Raw genomic sequence first — 21,256 nt, forward strand, 5'->3', positions numbered from 1 at the left:
CTGGCTGCCGCGCGTGTATGATCAATACAGCATTATACCCTTGTGCATGCAGTTATATGTGTTTAGTATTAACAACATAAATACAAGGTCATGTTTGATGATAATATCGTTGTACTCTCTAAGGCCTGGTTGGATCAATATTTATTCAAGGCATCTCGATGCTTGAGTTGCACGGGATCAGCCGGCTTGTTGCTGCTCATTTTTATTTATTTGCTTTTTTACTTGTCGGGGAATTATTCTTTTATTTGATATTGCTATTGCGAACGCGATATTGCAGCAGAACACCTTCCCTTTCGTCGTCCCCTCCCTCCAGAGATAAGAAAAAGCTGCGAAAGAGGTGGATAAAAGTAATAAAGTGAAAATTTTCACTTCGCTTGAATCAGATTAAAAGGTTGGAGAAAAAGTTGCGCAAAAAGCACGTCTTCGAACCGGCGTGGCTCGCACTCCAACCTTTCTTTGATGCACTTTGTACTCAACAATTATACGCGCGCGATTCAACGCTTCGATTACATGGATATCTACGATCTTTTTAAACTTACTGCGAAAAACTCGCTGCCGCCTGCTCTCTAATTACCGATGATTAATTTGCCGAAATGCAAAAACAAGAAGCCGGGGTAAAAACGACGAAATACAGAGATAAGGGAGGAGGCAACGAGTCTCGCATCACTCGCCGTGCAACCTCGAGAATAAAAACTTAATGAGATACTAGCTCGCTATTATTTTAGACCTTAATTAAAATTTCCATCCAATTCTAGGATTCAGATTGTGAGATTGGACTTTTTCAAGCTTTTCCAATCACCAAATTAACCGCGATGACGACATTGCGGCCTTCGTCGCACCCAAGAGTCTACCTGAACGTTGTTCGTCTTGCGGTTGTGACGTTTTACAGTCGGGCAGTGGCGGTGCTGAACGTAATATCTTGGGTGTCGTCGACTTGTTCTTCTTCGTCGAGCAGGGCTTCGCAGCATCACTGCAGGGTTGGAGCTCTCCCTTGGCCATAGCGGAGTGTAACAATTTCCTAGCTTCTTTGAAGGTCGCTTCCATTTTAATCAGAGCATCGACGCAGCTCTCCGTTTTTTTTAACACGTCGTCGACTTGGTCGGGATTGTGCGGATCGGCAGCCGCGTCTGAAAATTTTTAGAATAATCGCCCAGAGGAATTTCGGCATAGATTCTTGCTTGCGAAAAGGCTTCTAACTGCGTATTTCGTCGTGATGCTGCGTGCGAATAACCGCGGCTGCCAAGTAGAATAATAAAATAGGTATATTATACCGATGGAACGGAAGTTGCGAAAGTTTTTAAAGAAAACTTGACCCAGGATGATTTTAGCGTTATGTCTGACCGTGGAACGATTTCGGCACTGAAACCTTCGACGAATTTAACCCCGTTTATTGCACAGCTTGTCCCCTTTATCAAACAGCGATAAAACTATCATTCCCCGAGGTTTGATCACCCTCCAAGTTTCACATCGAGGTCTGTTCGTTCTCGAAAACTTTGGTAACTTGTTTGTCGCTTACAGACATACTCCGTCCGAGGTCCCCCCGCAGCATCGCGATGAAAGATGCTTTTTGTTTTTTCATTAAGAAAAAATTACTCTTTCTCAAATTTATCTTGTAAATCTATGCGAACGCGACGTGTCAAAAGTCCCGATGAAATCGTTAAATTACCTGAAATGCAGCAGGTTTGCATTTTCTTCTCGATTCTACACGCGTTCTTCGCCAAGTCGTCCAGGCTCTCTTCGTTATCGACAACTTTTTCACTGTTGTCCGATTTTTTTTTTGAACAACCACCGTTCCAAAGCTTTTTGCAAAGATCGTCCACCTTCCGGCAATCGGGTTCCACTTTTTTCGACGTTTCGCACGAGGCGGATGGTTTTGCATCGTCCATCGTGCCGCAGCTGCCTTCCGACATCGACTTTACTTTGGTAGACTGAGTGAAACCGAAGCGATTTTTTATATCGAACCAACCGTCACTCTCGTTTTGGACTCGCGGACTTCCCTCGGGAGATGAAGAATGAGCTCGCGTCTGTCTCGACTCAGATTTTGAATCACTCACTTTCGATGATTTCTCCCAATTCAACCACCTTTCAAAACCTCTTGTGGCAGCTGAAACAACGCTACGGCTAATCTGGTATTTGCAAACGTTATATTTATAAGCTTCATCGTTATTGTTGTTGTCGTTTGTAGTTACGGGGAGATTTATTTCTAGCGGATTTCCGTCAGTGGATAACAACCCATCTTCCGCCATTGTGGTGGCTGATCCGCTTGACTGTAGAAATAAAAAAAAAAAAAATAAATAAATAAAGTCAACTCCCCGATGCTGAATCACAGTTTCTCAAGGTGAGATTGATCGCGAGGCGAAATATTTTATTCTTCACAAAAGTGAAACGAACTTCTGATGGACATTTATATCGTATTACAAAATCTTTTTAGCCAAATTTACACCCAGAGTGATGAACACGTGAGCAAAAAAAATTTGACGAGCGTTTATCAGATTTGTCGCGAGATTGTCAAAACTACATTACATTTTTTCGCACGATATTTATAGATTTTTGAAATCCTGGGACGGTGCCATGCTCATATATATATATACTTACAATAACTGCTGCAGTGCAGCAGCGAGTAGAAAACAAGTAAAGGAGATCCCACTCAAATGTAGAAACAAGAAAATATTCTACTCGCCTCGTGGCTTTTCGCACTGAATCTAAAAGTAGGATTCGTTCACGTACTTTCAAGTGGTTAAATGTTCTTGCGAATTCTGCTCACTCTCTGCGAAAACAGGAATCTCAGGTGCAGGTAGAGAAAATTTTTCCCGACACCGGAACGTCGAAACGTCAAAAGATCTTTACACGAAACGTACCGAGCACGTAGAGTAGAAACGGGCCTGAGAAATACGGATAACGATAAGAAGAATACGTGAAAATGTGCAGAGGGACTTCCGGTGAGCTTTCAGCGTAGCCGCGGGCTGCGTTCGAAGCTTCGCTCGATCGAAGAACCTCCAATAAACTCGGGATGTTCTTCGCGTGTCGCATACGTAATACCGCGTGGAATAAGATACAATTCCGACACTTTACAGCCGAAACATTCATTCGGTCGTTACAAGTGTACGGAGATACATTTGGTTCTATCGGCACGTGCAGGCTCGACAGTCTCGTGGCGCCGTTAAATTATTCGAAAATTGTCCAAAATAAGATAGTCTAAGTATCGTAAATCACGTACCAACGTGATCCTTTCATTTCCTTAATTTGCGTAACTCTCCGGAAGTTCACGTAATAATAATAATCGTTGTTAATTATCGTTGAGTTTGAATTATTACTTTCGGGTAACATGATTTAGCAGCTTAGTATGCGAACAGTAAGTAGTACCTGAATACTTCCGGACAAATTTGATCCCTTGAATCGTCGACGAGGTAGTTTCCTATCTAAGAACTCATCTTGTACGTGCTCGTATCGGAATGATCGCGAACGAGTGATTATATTATCACAGGTTAACCAACTGCAAAGCTTACGATTAGCTACAGTACAAGCATCGGCATACCATTTTTGATAATTTTGGATTAATTTAGGAATGGGATTACATTTATATGTATATATTTATTCACTTATAACATCATACAAATTTCAAACTACAATCATACAATATACAAGGAATTAAAATTGAAAAAAAGACATTATTCCTCTTCGGCTTCTGACAACCGCGAGTCCCAGGTCGGATACTTTCATGAAGCAGGAAAAAATTAATTTACAACCCCACTAATTCTAATTCAAGACTTGATAGTACCTTATACAGCAGCTTTTGTGGATTAGCTGATTCCAGCGGGGGGTTTAAAAACGATCGATTTATTTTACGTAATAATATCAAAATGCATATTTCATCGTTGTTTCCGATTCTTGGTGCTGTGCATTTTTCACGTCCTCTGTCATATCCAAGAGGGTTGAGTGAGCTGCAATTGAAACAACCTTATCTCTCGTATCACGGGAAAAATTGTTGAGCAGATCGAAAGAAAGAGAAAAAGGAAACGTAAATACAAATTCACATGTAAGACCCACCAGCTTCAGCATCGAGCCTAACAGCCCAGGCGTTGATTTCGTGAACGCTCGGTTTATCCTCGAGATTTTCGTTGTCTCTAACGTCGAAAATTGACTTGATGAGGGAAAATTTTTTCACGTACGATTCCGTGATCACCCCGCCCGGATCATCGTCCACCTCGATTTGGATCTTTGCCGGTGGTAGAAAGGACCTCGACACGCGGTTAACTTTGTTCAGACGCTTGCGCATCTTCACGTACAGATCACAGATGTAGCTTTTTTGCGTCACTTTTCTAATCGCTGGCGACCACCAGCGATCACGTACCGACGAATTTGCGATCGGAGCCAACTCATTCGGGGATTTCGTCGTGCTCGTACACTCGGAGATAACAATCTCCGACATCTTGGACCGTCTCGGTGATATTCACTGTGCGAAATTGTTCACCCGGCGATCGATGTTGTTCCCACGCGAAGATGATTCGGCTTTTTTTGTTGCGAATGAAACAGATTTGCCAACCTAGCGGAATCGCATTTCCCAACTTCTGATTGCGCCGAGAACTTTCGTACATGCGGACTTGGCGGATAGAATTTTTTTTTTTTTTTTACAGGCCCGAAAGAAGAAGAAAAACCATATTCACGTTTATATTTACTTGTATTGCCTCTTTCGAACAATCGTCAAAATCTCTCGCTGCTCTTCACAGCTGATTCACCAGAGATTGATGCGGGCCGAGGATTGATCGGGGATACAATTGGCTTATATACTTATCAGTTGCTTATCGTCCGTTGCTCGGATCAAATTTGCTGACGAGTAATTAGGCAGATCAACGAGCCGCTAAAGCCATACGTGAATGTAGAATGGCGTATGCAACAGACACGTGGGTTTCGATCCTTGTTAACTTGGGTATTTTTATTTTATCGCGTTTAATGCGGTACACGGATATACGTATACGTATAATACGAACGTAGTTCGGGGGCTGATCGATGATAATTTGTTGTAACTTGGCGGCAGCGCACACAAAGCGCGCAAATTGAACGCAGACTTCAGATTTCCAATTTATAAACGATATCAAAGGAAGAACCCTGCACGCATTCCTCAAAGGTTCTCGCTGCACTTACACTGTGATTGGAATCGAGTATAGTTGTTGCTTCGATTTCTCGTTTCTTTGATCGAGTTTATAAGATTAATACTAAATACGTGTATATTTGAATCTGATTTTTACGACGGTACTCGATCATTTCTGACACGCTCACGAACTGATATTCTTATGATAATTCATACGTGATTTATTAACAACCGCGCACCAAATTCTTGAGGCTATAAATTAATCTTCGCCACGTCGATGCACGACGCGGTCAATAATTCGAATTACTTTAGGTAATATTACGACAAACTGCAGCAATCCGCAAAAAAATCAATTTGTCACAGACCGCTGATTTTGATCTACATTTTAAATCGCTCATTACTCACCGAAACTGCACAAATTATCTGCAGTCCTTCGTTCTGATCACGCTCTATTTGCAATTTTTAACTGCCGTATGTATAGGATGTATTGAAATGTGATGTATTCCCAGAATATTATTTATTAATACAATTGTTTCATGTTTTCAGATCAAATCGAACAAATATTTAAAGGCAATGTACTTCCTAATCTGCATGTTGTTTACAATCGGATCGTATCCTATAATCATGATAATAATGCCACTAGCAGTAACAGTAATTACAATAATAATAGAAATTTTCATCTTTCGTATAAGAATTCCAGCTCTTGCTTCTGCTCTTACCATTTTTTTTTTTCGTTCTTATTTCTGTTCGTTTGATAATAAAAACACAATGTACCACATTACATCATACGAATATTCAAAGCATCGCATGTTTTATATCCCCTGAACTTATATAAGTTTATTAATAATACCCAAGGCAACCTATAGGCTGTTGCCGTTTTATCCCCACACCAAAAATTACTTTATCCGATTCGTTTAATTACGTAATTAAAAATACAATATGGATCTACGCGTGTATGCGTGAAAATTCGAATAGACGAAAACCTCGTAATTTCTATCGGGTATCGTGAAACCTTGCAATTTGCATCCTCTTTTCGTACGATGGAAAAATTGGAAACGTCGTTAGAAGCTTCTGAAAAAACAATATTCCTGTTTGAAGTTTCCTGGTTAAATCGAGAACGACCGAGAAAAACACTAAGTTGGATATTATTTGAAACGTCTCGAATAGACCTATCCAATGACCATATAATAATCGAACTACTTATCTCCAATTGTTGGTTAATTCTTTAATGACGTACGTCTGTCTAATGTCGAATCATTTAAAAAAAAAATTCTAATCCTTATTTGGGTGGCGGTTAGATTAGTTTCTAACAATTTTCTTTCCTCGTACAAACTCTGAAATCCGCCGAAGTTCCATTGGAAAAATTCAATGCCTCTATGTATTTGATAATGATAAATTTTTACACTTGTAATTATTGTGGAAATGGAAAAAAAAGTTGAATTACTACGCGGTCCTTGGATACGTCTTTTCAAATTTTATGCAATCCATCAATGTTTCACTCGGTACTTCTCGGTTTATGTAGAAAACATTTGCCTAACGTTTTTTTCTTTTTCTTTTTGTATGCGATTCAAAGTTTCACGTTAACCGGATTTTCGAATTCTTCGGTTGTTCGCATTTTCACGTGCAGGACACGGCCATGAGTAAATTCACGCGAGTTGCATATTATACATATACAAGATACACACAAAAACATACTTATAGATAGGCATACAAGGCACACACAAATGCACATGTATAGATAGACACACACACAATTAAAGCTGACACCAAGGCGTGCAATCTGTCAATTAGGGTAACCCTAATATTCAGTATGCGTTATAGACGTAAATATCCTAAGGTAATAATTATCATACTTAGTCAAAACTGCGCCAAGTTATAAAAATGGCCTGATTTTCAGCCTGAGAAAAATACGAAACGTGAGAATTAATTTCTGTCCAAATTTGAAACGTCGGTTCGGCGGATAAAATAACTGGCGAATACCTCGGAACGTAGATACTAGGTCAATTATAACTGAAACTTTAGTCAAATATCAAAGATAGAATAAAAATGGAAATAACGTTTCGTTGATCTTGGCGCATTTTTCGAAATATTTCACACACAAAAAAAAAAATAAAAACTTAACACTAAGACAATTATACAACTTTTGGGAAACAATCTCAAACTTGTTGTATAATCGTTAAACCGAGACGAGGGTCATCCTTGGAAAACATTGCGTGTTATGTTCGAATTTTGCATTATTTATCATCCCATCGAAACGCGACTAAAATAATTATTCGACACGCGTCAGTTTTGTCCATGAAAAAAATTAAAATTAAAATTGTGACTTAAATTCTAAAACAAGATTTAAAAGAATGATGATATCATTAACTTACAAAAAACATCGAATTAACGATTGAGAGAATAAGGAAAATTCTATTACTAAACTATATAATTAACGATTTCTGTGATAAACTGTAAGTGAATAGCTGAATAAATTTTGTTACAATTTTTAACCAGCGACTTTTAAAAACTGTAGGCCAAAATTTATTTAATATATCCAACGCACGTACGATTCGACAAATGTTGCATTCGGGGCCACGTGAAACTGTAATTACATCGTCGTAGGCTGTCACTGTGTTCATCTGTCCAGTGAGATGATGATGATGATGATGATGATGATGACGAGGTCAAATACGTACAAGCGAACACAGTGTGACAGTCTATAAACGACCCTACCGCCAAATGTCACAGAGCAAGTAGGGTGTAAATAAAATTACAGCTGGTAATAAATGCTTGAGAACGTTTGTCTCAGGTCTTAAAAACAAAAGCAGAATCGCAGCGAAATATTGACATGAGATGAAATCGAGATGTGAAAATGAGCGGAGATCCGCAACCGTACTTGAAAAATAGTACGTAATATGGGGAGGAAAATTAGACGCGGAATTGCGCCATGACGAATTCAGCTGCGGCTGCAGCGCAGCGACGGACGAAAATAGCGAGACGATAGTTTTTTCAGTTTTTGAAAACGACGTCGTGATATTAGAGGTCGGGTATACCCGGTGAAAAATGCTAATATCCCGGGATTCGCGTCCGGCACTGCGATCAGCCAAATTTTTTCGCACCGTGTTACGAAAATAGCTCCCTCCGCCGAATGGCGATGTGCAAAAGCTTTACAAGTACAACTGCGACATTTGTCGAGCTTCTCCGGGTTCGATTAATTGAACCAACCGAACCTGCAGAATTTATACAGCCGTTCGTAATCACTTCGAGCGTCGAATCTTCGCCGCCAAATTACGGTGATAAAGATCTCGTCGTTGCCTCATCGGGAATCTTTCGTTTCGTATGTAGGGCTTGTCGGGTGCGAAGACAGTTTTAAAGCGATGCCGCGGCCGCTGAAGAGCACTGCTTCACCCTATTAACGAGGAAATAACGAGTTCTTGCATTATTCCTTTTTCGTTAAAAAAAGAAAAAAAAAAAAACAAAAAATCATGCATCTTTTTCAAAATACCGCCAGCCTTTCGGATTGTGTTTTTTATTTTCACAATCTCGTGTTAAATTTTATGATGTATTTAATTTATCTCACCCTGAACCGCACCGATTTCTCCTACAAAGCGACGACTATGATGCATAATTGACGATGAGACAAGAATCCCTGTCTCCTAACCAAATCGACGAAAGTTTCGACGAGCGATTCTTTATCATTCTCAAGTTGATGCGGGATGAGGTGTGCTTCATGTTTAAGATGTGCGGATCTCATTTCGGTTTCACAGTCAATTCTTCAGTGAAAGAAATACTTGCCAGGTCGGTGTTGTTATTATACACCGAACACTCGCAAGGGCGGAAAGACGGTCACGTGTCTCATAAAATTCATGACTCGCATTTCGAATCTCGACAATGCAGAGTAACTGAAACGATACGACGGTGAAAATATAGTTACGGTTGTTATCTTTACCTGTAGATCTGATTTTACTTGACGATCAAATTATTATTGCGGGCATTCGGAAGTTCAAGGAGAGAGATATGTACTGACCGATACGATTGTTTGTTGTTCAAGATTAGAAAAAAAAAAAAAATTACAGCAAACCGCACGCAATGAATAAAATAAAATACAATAAAAATAAAAGGTTTATAGAGAATAATAAAGAAAAGAAAGTGATTTGGCAGTTGAATTAGTGCTCACTCTCAAGTGAAGTGATTGGTTGTGGTGAACCTGCCACTCGCAGAGAAAAAAAAAGAGAGAGAGAGGAGAGGACACACGAACAAAGTTGACTGAGAATTTCTCGGCGGATACATTATTGCGGTGTTACGTTGTACGCGATATCAATTGAAAATATTCGCAGTCTTTTAAACGAGGTCGAAGTGACTCCCGGCTTTCAGGACTCGTACAACAACACTCGTGTCAAACACTGTCGAGGGTATGTCGCTGCTTGAATAGACGGCTTGCTTGGGAATTGAATTCGTACTTCGTACGATAACCGCGATCCGCATATCGAGAATTTAAAAAAGTGCAGGCTATAGCTGAACAGGTGAATTTGCGGTAAATCAATACTTCATTTAGAAATGTTTTCACGGTTGAAATTGGCTGTTTCTCCATCTCTCCTCTCTCACATCTCACAAGTATTGGGGGATTAGCGACGAACTCGACGTCAGAGATCAGAAATTAAAAATTATAGCTTTAACGACGGTATATTGAATTATATTTAACTGCTTACGTTCGCGCGAAGTTTCTTGTTTTCCAGGACAATCCAAGGCTCGTTTAACTCGTACGATGCTCGCAGTTACCTCTGATTATTTATCGGAAACATTTTTGTTTCAGGTATCCTCCAGCACCATCCAACCGGAAAAGAAGGATTACGAGGAGAGCGCCGTAAACGGTGAGTCCGGTTACTACTCTCATCAGTATCCAAGTATAACATAGACAACATCCTGTTTTCAAATCGCAGCTTACGATCGAGCAAGTTCGTTTCGAATCGGAGACAAAATAACCCTCCATGTGTATTACGAAACATCACGATGAATTATCTTTTCTCTTTTTAATACTTCCTCCACTTCTTTCTCTCAAATTTTTTTCACCACCGCTTCGCTGCTATCAAGCTATCCAAAAACAACGTGAGAAATATTCTTTTCGATGATTAAAGCGGAAGAATCAGACGCAATTCAAAGGGTAAAAATATATGTCCCACGAACGGAGACTCGTGAGTGAAAAATATCGAAAACGAATGCTTGCGCGATTGTTTATTCGAATTCAAAAAGCTGTCGCAGAGGTCGGCAAGCCAAGAAATAATATCGACGCTGAAATTTCGGAAGAATTTCGTTCGAGTAAGTAAACGGATTACCCGACAGGCGGATCTCCGTGTACCGTTTCAACGACGTCGTCCGGCTTACCGACCTGGACGTTTTTTTCATCTAGAATGATACACGCTTCGACGTAGCGAAGATTACGACGAGCACTGTTCTCCTCTTACAGCGATAACAGCGAGTAGTAGTAGAATTAGTAGTACTACAGGCGCTCTATTCGACTAACGAGAAGCAGGTATGCAGATTGCAGATACCACGTGATGCTAAAGTGCGAACTTGGTCCAATCGTGAATCACTGGTTTTATTTTAGCTGCAGCCCGTCAAGTCTATCGTAAAAACAATCCCGGTGAAAATACAGCTAAATAATAAAAAATGAAAAATTGGCAAGCGATACAACAACAACTTCGCGTGTCGCGGCGCAGGTAGCGAAGTGAAATTTACAACAATTTTTATCGCCGTTTGTTACAGTAGCATCAATTACACCGGTCAACACGAATCTTGAATCTGGGTTCCGGATATCAAATCTTTATTTTTTCCTTATATATGGATTTTAAGAAAGATTACATATACTGCCAACCAGTTATTGTACATCGAACTTGAACAAACTTCAGTTCTCCATTTAAATTTTTTTATAAAACTATCTCAAACGCGCAACTGAAGTTTGTTTAGTTGTTATTTACAATGAATGTTTGTGAAAATAGGCGATTCTGCTTAAAATCCAAAATATCGTTCCGCTGTCTGCAAAAGCAAACTTTATCCGACAAAACGACGCGATGATAAAGAGTTCGCGTCGCTCCGCAACAAACTACGGACAGGGTTTCATCCGTCAGTCAATTAGATATTCTCTCACCGCCTAGACAGCGCCGTCTGTATTGTTCAACGATGACTGTCACGAACTGGAATGTCATACGATGAAATTCTGCAACGGTATTTCAAACGTGAAGATTCCGCAGTCGTGGGCGGGACCGATAATTGATTTTCACTCACCGAATAGCTCCGTGCGCTACTGCAGCAGCAGCGGCAGCATCGTCGTTACGGTTTTTTCATACGACACAAGTATTCGACAGTTTTATATTCGGAAACATGTGAGTGTCACGTGACGTAAATTCCCTCGTCCAACGAATCACGCCTGTTCAATTCAAATACCCAGGTGGTATTATACGGATTATAAGCGGAATGAAACAGGCCGGAAAATGGAGATTTGCTTACGTCGAACAGATAGTCCATTTTTTTTTTCTTGTATTTTTTTCCTTTTTTTCTTTACCTGTGTGTAGAATACACGCCGTGCGAAGTTCAATGTCGTCGGGTGTACCTGATACGAATGTCGCGTTACGTAAAGCCGTAACTTGATGAGGACAAGAAGCGCCGTTTATACAAATACCGTTATTACACGATTGAAATTTTTACGCGATAAAACAAATAATACAACGAAACGACACGTATTTTCAATATTTCGTCTCAAGCTGCAGAGGGATACGCTTTTCGGTTCTTAGAGAGGAAACGAAATATCAAAGTTGTTTGTTTGTTTGTTTTTTTATTTTTTTTTATTTTCTCACAACGGGAAATAAAAGCGCGCCTCTTGTTCTTGTATTTCACATTTCGCATCCCTCGCTCTCTCCCCTTAAGTGTCGCTATTCGGGTCGGCGTACGGTGAATAAATCTGCGGAGCAAATCCCGGGGTTCGATCGATCCTCACGGACACGTATGATATTTTATTCCATTTCTGGTCGTACATGGGAACCGGCTGTTCGGTTAGACGCGCATCATCGAGAGGGATCGCATGCGGTATCAATTCCGCGTCTGTATAACTCAATTAATTCACTCCGCGCTAATTTGCGAGCTAGATGAGATACCTACTCGATGCAGGTTATTACATACCCCACGGTGCGAATTCTCCGCTTTGACACGCATCGACGATTGCTGCTCCTGCTTCTGCAGGATATTGTATGATGTAATATACACGTATACGTATGCCAAAGTATACATTTCGAATCGATTGTTGTTTTGAATAAAGTTTCCTCACGCGTTTGCATGGCTAATATTATTACTCAACGATCGTTTCAATTGCATATTTAATATTACGAATGCGGAGAGACTTTTTTTCTTCGTCGTTGAATGAGAAATGAGAAAACGACTATCGAAATATTGTCGAAATCACTTTGTATATTTGCATGAATAACAATTTGTTGCCGCGTGCCTTAACGTTCGTTGGCGCTGATTTATTCGATGGAGAATTTAAAATACCGGCTGTAAAATACTCGCTACAAATTATATAGCGTGGCAGGTACGATCTCGTGCAATATCCTTGATGCCGACACTCGAGGCTAATTTGCCGCGTTAATAATTGCAAAAATTTTGTCCGGATGTGAATTTCGAGCGATTTGGAATTCGCCAAGTCTTTAGTCTCGATTCGTTTATTTGTTTATTTATCTTACTTATCGTCTCAGTTGCACGTGAATAGGTACACGCGTCGACTGCGAGGTTGTTGCACGATAGCAAACAACTGCTCGTTACAAGATTAGATACAAATTGACGTCGGTGTAATCGCCGATAACGATCTCGAACTAATTCGATACGGTTATATTCCAGCCGGTGTTTCGTTTGTGCACGTTACAGCACTCGCGAAGAAAGATCATCTCTCAAGATTAATTGTCTGTTCGTCGGTTTACGCAGACACAAAACAAAAAAAAGAAAAAGAAAAACATTCCACCTGAGATGTTATAATTGAATAAAGTGTATGACGTATAGATTGGCTATCGTAAGATTCTCTACATTGGTGATGATTTTAATTATTGGATTAGAATTTGTCACATACTGATCCGGTTTTTGGGCCTTGACAGGTGTGTGTTCGGCGAAACAATCCTTACCTGAAACAAAGAATCAAGAAAATGTGGAGTTTCAGTAAACTGCTTGTCGATCGTTCGATGATGCGTTTATGTAACAACAATCTAACAACAATTACGATGCTGCTCCTACACATATTGTACACATTGCGGAATCGTTGTTGCCGTTTCGAACGTGTGCTTTGCACGGCATTGTGGGATGAGTTTAACGAGACTAGTTGAACGCGAGGCTGAACTGACAAATTTAATCAGCAAACAATCGCTGCGATGAGTCTTCCCCAAGAGCGTAATACACACTTAACACCCACCCATGTATTGTGCATAATAAATTTGCGACAGCAACGATCATAGGCAGGTAATCGAGGTGTCGTCGATTTGAAAAAAAAAAGGAAAATATAACAAATTCATGCACTTTGCATAGGGCGAGGTTGAAATTCCGAATTTGAAATGTAACGAAAGCGCCTGATCCAGAATTTTTTGGTGGCGAAACTTAAAGTAAAGAAATCTAAGTTTGACGAAACATCAAAGTTTCGGGTGGTCGGAAACCCGACGTTCAAAGTTCCGAGAGTGAAAATTTCCAAAAGGACAAAAGGCCGAAATGGCGTAACTCCGACAAGTCAAAGGTCCGGAATTGCGAACATGACAAAATTTAAAAATCTAAAACATCTAAATTCCAACTGATTGTAGATTTTCAGTTCCATGAAATTCAGGCTTGATGAAATTTCATCACTTTGATCTTTCTTTGTTTTGGATATTCGATATTTTTGCGCTCGGAATCCCGTTGATTCTGATTTTCAGTTTTTGTTCTTTTTTTTTTTATATTGTTTACACCCACTCGTTGAGTAAACTACACTGTGTAAGTATATTTCAATTTTCGGAACTTTGCTCTACCGTAACTTAAATTTTCGGAATCTCGCATAATTCGGAACTTTGAGCCGTCGATTTTCCGACCATTCGGAGCTTTTTTGTTACCTAAAAGTTCGATTTCTTTACTTCGAGTGTCGCCAGCAAGTAATTTGGATGCTTTCAAATTCGGAACTTCAATCCCGCCCCCGTTTTCATTGTACCGAAATTATTAATCACGCTGCACGTGCGGAGTGAAAATTGAAAATTGAAAATTGAAAAGGGTTAAGAAGGTGTTGATATAACGAAGTTGGGAAGAAGCCCGAGATATATAGGTCGCGGGATGGACCGCTCGGAATATTGATCGGTGCAGTCGACGAGGTTCTGCCCCCGAGGATAGTCGAGGGTGGTCGAGGGCGAAGAGCGAGGAGGCGTTATGCACCGCTGCTTTAAAACAACCTCGTATGCGGAAATATCGCGAGGCGAAACCCCGGTTTCTCTTTGATCGGTTAATTAATCAACTATCTACGATTATACGCGGCGTCCGAGAATTTTCAAAGTCTTTCGCGCTTCGCTGAACGAGGAGCGAGCAAGCGGCTACCGTCTTCTTTAAATTACCCGACTTCTTCTCACGCGACTAATCGAATCGTCGTCGGATGGAATTTAACCGTACACTTTTGATCTCGAAAATTCCGTCACTTATTAGATTGACTGCGAATTAATTCCACCGATTCTCCCTCTCTCTCTCTTTTTTTGTATCGAATCAAATCCGCTCCTTTGATATTCTCGAAAGTATCCGTACCTACGCCTTATAGGAAGATTACCGGAGGCAGAATCGCTGAAGGGAAAATTATCGACGGGTAAAAAGAGAATTACTCGTACTTGACAATTTACTACCGCGTCAATGAAGACGAAAAGGCTGATTCCTTGTCATTTTTTCAACCGGATGCGGTAAACTCTCGTCACTAAACTTTCGAGAAAAGAATAGTCTAAAAAATAAAATCGGGGCAACGTTTTTGGTTTAAAAATTTGTTTATTTTATTTATTTCTTTGATTTTTGATATATTTTTTCCTCTTTCCCCGCAAACTTTCACGTCAATTTTATTAAACGATTCATGAATGTAAACTTCGACGCTGCACGGTCGTTGGTAATTTTCCCTGCAACGTTCAAATCTCGAGGGACCCCGAAGGCTGCAAAACGAGGCGCCGCCTGCCTAGTCGCTGCAACTTTGTACAGTTTCGCAAACTCCTGCATGGTATATATGCAGTTTACGAACTAAGTTAAATTCGTGTACCTGCACTGCAACGTGTTGTTGTTATTATACCTGTACTGACAGGCTACGTCAGACGCGCGATTCAAACCTTGGTTATAACTTATAAGCCAACTCCAGAGTGACGGGATGTCAATTTCAGTGGGAAATTCAGCCAACCTACGCTGCGGTAAGCGATAGCTTTTTCCCCTGGCGACCGTCATTCTGTCCGAATTACAAGTTTGCTATTGCAAAGTATTCGGTTACGTTTGTCGTTTTATGTTAGAATAAAGAATTCGAGGATTACGCGGTTTGCGAGGTTCTTTCTTTCCTTGCAAACACGTCTGTACACGAAATAAGAAGTACGTAACCTTACACAAATACATGGCTGCGCACGTTATCGTAGAATAATTGTTGTTCCCGAATGGCAGAGTGGCGCGGCGTGGCGTCAGTGACACGTTTAATTAATTTACCATATATGCAGATGTACGCCGTTCAACAAACGTGTACACTATGTGTGTATATATATGTGTGTGTGTATATGTATATATATATACACAGTATATTAAATATCGTAGGTAGGTTCACAGCGTATTTGAAAGGACAATTATGTGATTATCTCTCAATCGTATAGCTGCATCTGCGAGTAAGAGAAAGACAAACGTGGCACTGCGTGGATATAACGGAGACGAGAATCAGCTGTTGCAGAAGACCGAAGGAGTCTGTAAAAACGAGTTATGCAATTTTTTTTCTCGAATAACAAAAAAAAAACAGAAGAAGTAAAAAACGGCAGAAGACAAACGTTGAATAAATAGCCATGCGTGTATGCGAATCGTAAATTCCTGAAGATTATTAGTGTGATTTGTTTGCCGTTTCTTTTCCAAGATCATCGCTATCACGGTCCGATTGTCGTAGCTTACGCTTGTTTCGCAATTATCATTTTTACTGAAACACAGATTATTTTCGAATTCGTATAAATTCGTGCGATTAAGTAATTTACGTTGACCCGTAAACTGCGAGTTCTGATTATTTCAGCCGGTTTTTTATCATTGCAAGGAGTTTTGGAAAAAATTGTCGTCACGCGACACGATCGTCGGTTGAGCTGCAATCGTGGTTTCGATGGGAAGAGAAGAGGAGCGCGCAGCGTGTCAGTGTAGTAAACAATGGCTGGAAATAGAATAATTATTTATCCAAGCAGAACAAGCCTCGCGACCGAATAAGCGAGACGAAACGAAACGTTCGTATCCCCGGCTTTTCCATTCCCCCCGTCTTATTACTGCCGATTCTGCTGATGCCGCTTATGCTGATGCGCACATTCAACCTCCGAAAATGCCATCTCAGTATCGATGCAACGTCCAACGGTTAATCGGTCGTTGCGAATTTACTGTTTTTCGTAGAATTAGTGCCGTGTATAATTAGATCAGTTTAGATACACGTGCGTGTATAACCCGTACTTTTAATATCGAGCACGAGAATTCACGGATTTCGGTGAAACACGCGTGAAGATTGTACCTGCCCTTTTTCACGTCTATGATGTTACCCTCGATTTATACACAAATCGCGCGCTTGTATGCATCCGCCAAAATAGAGCTCCTATTTTTATACGTATAGTATACCACTCTAACGGGGTTATCAAGAACAGACGAGCTTTACGAAAGAGTATAATGAAATTGAAAAAGAGAATTTTTACATAGGTGAGGATTTTATACCGAAACGATGCTGTTTCAATCGGTGTTTTGTTAGTTGATATTGACTGCACGCATAACTTGTAGGTAAAAACTTTATTCCTCCAACGAAAGACGAAGGTTTCGCATTTTTTTTTTATTTCTTTTTTTTTTTTTTTTAATTTTATTTGAAGAGTTTTTCGATATTTCTCGCTGGATCGGACTTTTTTCTGTTCTTCTATCTTGTCAAAGTCAAGAAGTTGTTAAACAAACGAGACAGAGACAGACACGTTTCTTAGATGAAAATCTGCTCGTGTCAACACGCATGTTAGACAATCGTTCAATCCCTGGTGTAATTTAATCGCGCGAACGACATTTATTATAATGCACAGAAAGGAAAACCGAATCTCGTAACATATGAAGAAGTTTGCAGCATGCAATAAAAAGTCTGAATAAGAATCGAAGAAAAAAAACAGAATTTTTGATTATCTAGAGAAAAATCTTGCTGCAAGTAGCACGTGTTTTATTTCTTTTCTCTATTCCTCGATCCCCTCGAGCCCCTCGATCACATTCAGGAAAAGCATGCTCGAAATATTTCTCACAATCAGTTCCGTATATCTTTGACATACGTAATACAAGATCCTTTTGAAATATGAAAAGATTTCAATCAAATAAAAAGGGGCTGTGCAAAGGAAGGACGTGAAACGCGTCGAATGAAATCCAACCGGTTTTGAAACCTTGTGGTAAAGTTTCAGAAAACGTACCAACAATAATCCCGATGGTGTTTCGCACAAGTCGAGTCTGTGAACGTCCCTTTTTTTTCCCACCCACGCTTTTGCAATTCTTTTTTCATCTCTCCCGCTCCTTTGTCTCTTTGTATCTCATTTAACACCGGTATAATCGCACATCTGCCCATAACGCGCCTACGGTATAATGAGGCACATACACGATATAGAGTGAACAAGAAATATTTTATTTCGCCCGGTAGTCGCACAACGCTTTTTCGTGCACTACACACCAACGCGTGATACCCGCGATATTTCTTTCCCCGTTTTTTCCTCCTCCCCTCCTCCCGCCCTTCCCACCTCGTGCAGTCTAAAAATATTCCTAACCGACCAACTCCGTCCGCGAGCTTGTAGTAGGTACACCTCCTGCCTACGTCTAGCGGCTCTTTTCTCGGTTACTCTCGAAAGCTTCGAACCTCTTTTCTTGGGGAAAAGTTGAAAAGTCAGCAGGATCACGCTGACGAGACACGCGGTGGACGATATCTCTCGTGAAAGGTAAAAAGTTTAAGAGGAATTCCCGTATTTACATGTATGGTACGTGTTATTCAAATTTCCATGTTTTCTACACCAAGTAGTTTTCGTCGATAAATCGTACGGATATGCATAGTTTTCATCAGCGAGGAATCGACCGGTTATAAACGTCCGACGGTTGGTCAGATTCGTCAACGGGACTCTTTGAGAGTCGGTTCTTGGTCTGCGGTTAAGAGAGCCAAGTAGAGAGAGAGAGAGAGAGAGAGAGACCAAAAGTAGACAGGCCTCAGACGAAGCGTAAACGGATACGTCCCGCAATTAGATAATACGATGGGTCTGAATATTGCGTGTGCGATGAAAAAGAATTGGACGCCACGCTCTTCAATTTTAAGCCTAAAAGTCTGCCTCGCACGCCTCCGACGACGTTAATGATCGACCGCTTGAACCGTTGATGATTGTAAAACTGGCGTGCATCATTCTCTTTCGGTTCTGTCGACATCAATCGAGCGACTGTTCGAATCGTAGATTTGTGATTTTTCTCCGAACACGGTAGCAGCAATTCCACTCGTTTATTTAGCGATGCTCGCTAAGCTAAAAATAATCGTTATACTCGATTAATCGGGTAAAAATAATCGATTATTTTTGGGCATTGTTGAACGCGTATGCAGGAAAATTGATGAAAACGAGAGAAGAAAACAAGAGAGAGAAAAGCGTATTTCTTTGTTTTTCGATATCACTCATCGTACCGAAGTTGGAAACATCGAGTGTTTCGGGCTGTGATTTTGAAAAATCCAAAAGAATTCGAAAAAAATTGTTGGCAGCAAAATTACAAGTACTTTAAAAACTTTTTAGAAATTAGTTATATACGTGTACATTACATCTTCGTTGTACTCGAAAGTTACGAACTGTTACACCACCGTCACACGACTCAATTTATTCTTTTACTTTTTTCTTTTTTGGTAACTTTTTAAAAATCATAAATTCAGTTTCCACCAATTCCTAAACATTTTTATAATCTTTTCTCGCGTAACTTTTCAGATTTTTCTTTCTTCTACCAAATTTTCAGCAGTAGCCCAAAAACTCCGAGTGCAATGGCTTCGACCTTACTTCGGAAAGGTGCAGAGTGGTATTCAGAAACAAACAAATACGGGCTCAAGTTGTATTCGAGAGTAACAATACACGACATACAATAATGTGCCGAAGTTAAAAGAAAATTGGGAATAACGGCGGCCGTCCCATCGTTAAATGAAACCGCATGTTCGAATGTCCCAATTCCCCACATGTGTACCCAAATGTAGAAACTCGCACGTTCACCTCTCATCCCGTATAATTTCAAGGGTAAACGATCCGGTTGTTCCGGCTCTATCATCCGAGTGTGTTACACCCAAGACTCTCTCTCTCGTCGAAGCCGCGAACTCGTGGATTAAAAATGGATCGAAGACGGAGGCTTGATGTGCCAACAAGTGGACGGCCGCGGATTCATTTATACCTATGGATATATATTTTTAGCCGGCACGAAAGCCTATTCTGTCCAATCTACGTAGCTACGTAGATGCGTGCATACCTACACCACCCGCGATTCCGCCCACGTGCGTATAATGTTACCCCGTCTCGCCGCGACGATTCCCGAGCAGCGTGTCTCTGTTACACAATACTCACACGCGTGCAAACGCATCTCTTGGCATCGTCGTACCGCCTTTGAATATTTCGTCACAACGAAGCGAAGACTCCGTCGCGAAGTCGCGTCTGGATCTCATTTGTCCTTAGAGATTATTCGGATTGTATAGAAGATGTACCTACGTGTAAAGTAATCGTGAGGAAAGGAGAACCCAGAATAGGGGAAAATCGTGCCATCGATGATGTACTCGATCTGTTCTCTCTCTCTTTTTTTTTTTTTTTTTTTCTTTCTTTCTTTCTTTCTTCTCCTCTTCTTTTTCTACCGGATACTTTCAGACTCGCCATGGATCAAAGAAGCGGACTACGGCACGTGAATTTGCATACACGCGTCGTGTTCGCCGGCCATTAAACGCAGGTAGAACCCAATCACGAATGTAACGGGGAACGAGGGGCAGGAGAAGCCGACTAATTTGGAACCCGGCCAGTTTGGATTAATTAAATTTTTCTCCGCGAGCACCCGCGTTCTCGGGATCTTGATCGTCTTTTTCCTGTACAACTGCAGCTGCGGTGGAACTCGATCCGAAAATTTACTATCACGGGTACGTAAAACAGTTTTTGGTGCGGATAGTAGAAAAATCGAAGAAGCGACTGAAAATCTTGTGCGGCGGAGGAGGTTCGACGCCTCTTATCCAGAACCTTTTTTTTTTATTTCGGAGGTACAAAGGTCTGGGTCAATCGGCAGTTCCTGCGTCTCTGCAGCTGGGGAGATAATCGTCCGCACGTTGCAGGGCGTTTGGGCAGCCACAATCCGCATTTCGTTCCCAAATAAGCTCCTCCGAGCATCTATACTTAGCATTTGCCTGGTCATGAATGGAGGGCCAGAAGAAGGAGTCAGACTCCAAGGCACGTATATTCCTACTATTTATACACGCTGCCGTCTTTCAGCGCGTACGCGTTCACGAATGCAACTTAATGCCTCTTGGCCGTTGTTACACCTGCGGCAGCTTGCGGCAGCTTGCGGCAGCCCGCAGCCAATGCCAGGTTTACCATCCCTGCAGCATACGCGCACGTTATTAGGTGGAAATATAGTTGGAATCGATCTGAAAAATCGCTTGGTGCCCGCGATCGAAAAAGACGCAAGGATCCGTCCTCTGCCGTTTATACTGGAACTATTTTCTCCGTTCGTCTATGCGCCACCCTATTTATGCTGCAGTTGTAAAGACACACCGATAACTGGCCTCGGAACTTGACCAATTGCATATTCAAGATTAGTACGCGGGAACAAAAATGATTCACGGTGTCCCGCGGAGGGTTCCCCTTATGGTTTTTAACGTATTATAAGATTATAGGGCATAATACCGACAGATTGGATTGACCTACTGCTTTATTCACGAAGCCTAATCCACTTGCTGGAAGC

At 40.9% G+C, this 21,256-nt stretch overlaps 2 protein-coding genes across 15 annotated transcripts in view; both read right to left on the reverse strand.

Moving 5' to 3' along the window:
• The window catches only part of LOC124307936 (serine/threonine-protein phosphatase 2B catalytic subunit 2-like), a 109,905-nt gene that overhangs the window by 71,116 nt on the left and 17,533 nt on the right, over positions 1-21,256 (reverse strand). For 6 of the 14 annotated variants that reach the window (XM_046770197.1, XM_046770186.1, XM_046770166.1 and 3 more), the window contains exons 1-3: positions 2,596-2,860; positions 1,667-2,267; positions 852-1,127 (exon numbers count right to left, since the gene is read on the reverse strand). The exons of 4 other annotated variants lie outside the window; for them this stretch is intronic. In XM_046770197.1, the coding sequence (XP_046626153.1) occupies positions 852-1,127; positions 1,667-2,246 (856 nt within the window). In that variant the 5' untranslated portion in view covers positions 2,247-2,267; positions 2,596-2,860. Of the gene's footprint in view, positions 1-851; positions 1,128-1,666; positions 2,268-2,595; positions 2,863-21,256 lie in introns of those variants that run through there. 4 more of the 14 variants (XR_006908899.1, XM_046770206.1, XM_046770202.1 and 1 more) reach the window with 2 other exon arrangements.
• On the reverse strand, positions 3,598-4,980 carry LOC124308069 (uncharacterized). Its single transcript, XM_046770415.1, has 2 exons — positions 4,048-4,980; positions 3,598-3,941 (listed from the first exon to the last, which is right to left on the reverse strand). The coding sequence occupies exons 1-2, from the start codon at positions 4,427-4,429 to the stop codon at positions 3,856-3,858; spliced, it is 468 nt and encodes a 155-aa protein (XP_046626371.1). The 5' UTR covers positions 4,430-4,980; the 3' UTR covers positions 3,598-3,855.

The sequence above is a fragment of the Neodiprion virginianus genome, chromosome 1 (genome assembly GCF_021901495.1).
Source record: "Neodiprion virginianus isolate iyNeoVirg1 chromosome 1, iyNeoVirg1.1, whole genome shotgun sequence".
Taxonomy (NCBI): domain Eukaryota; kingdom Metazoa; phylum Arthropoda; class Insecta; order Hymenoptera; family Diprionidae; genus Neodiprion; species Neodiprion virginianus.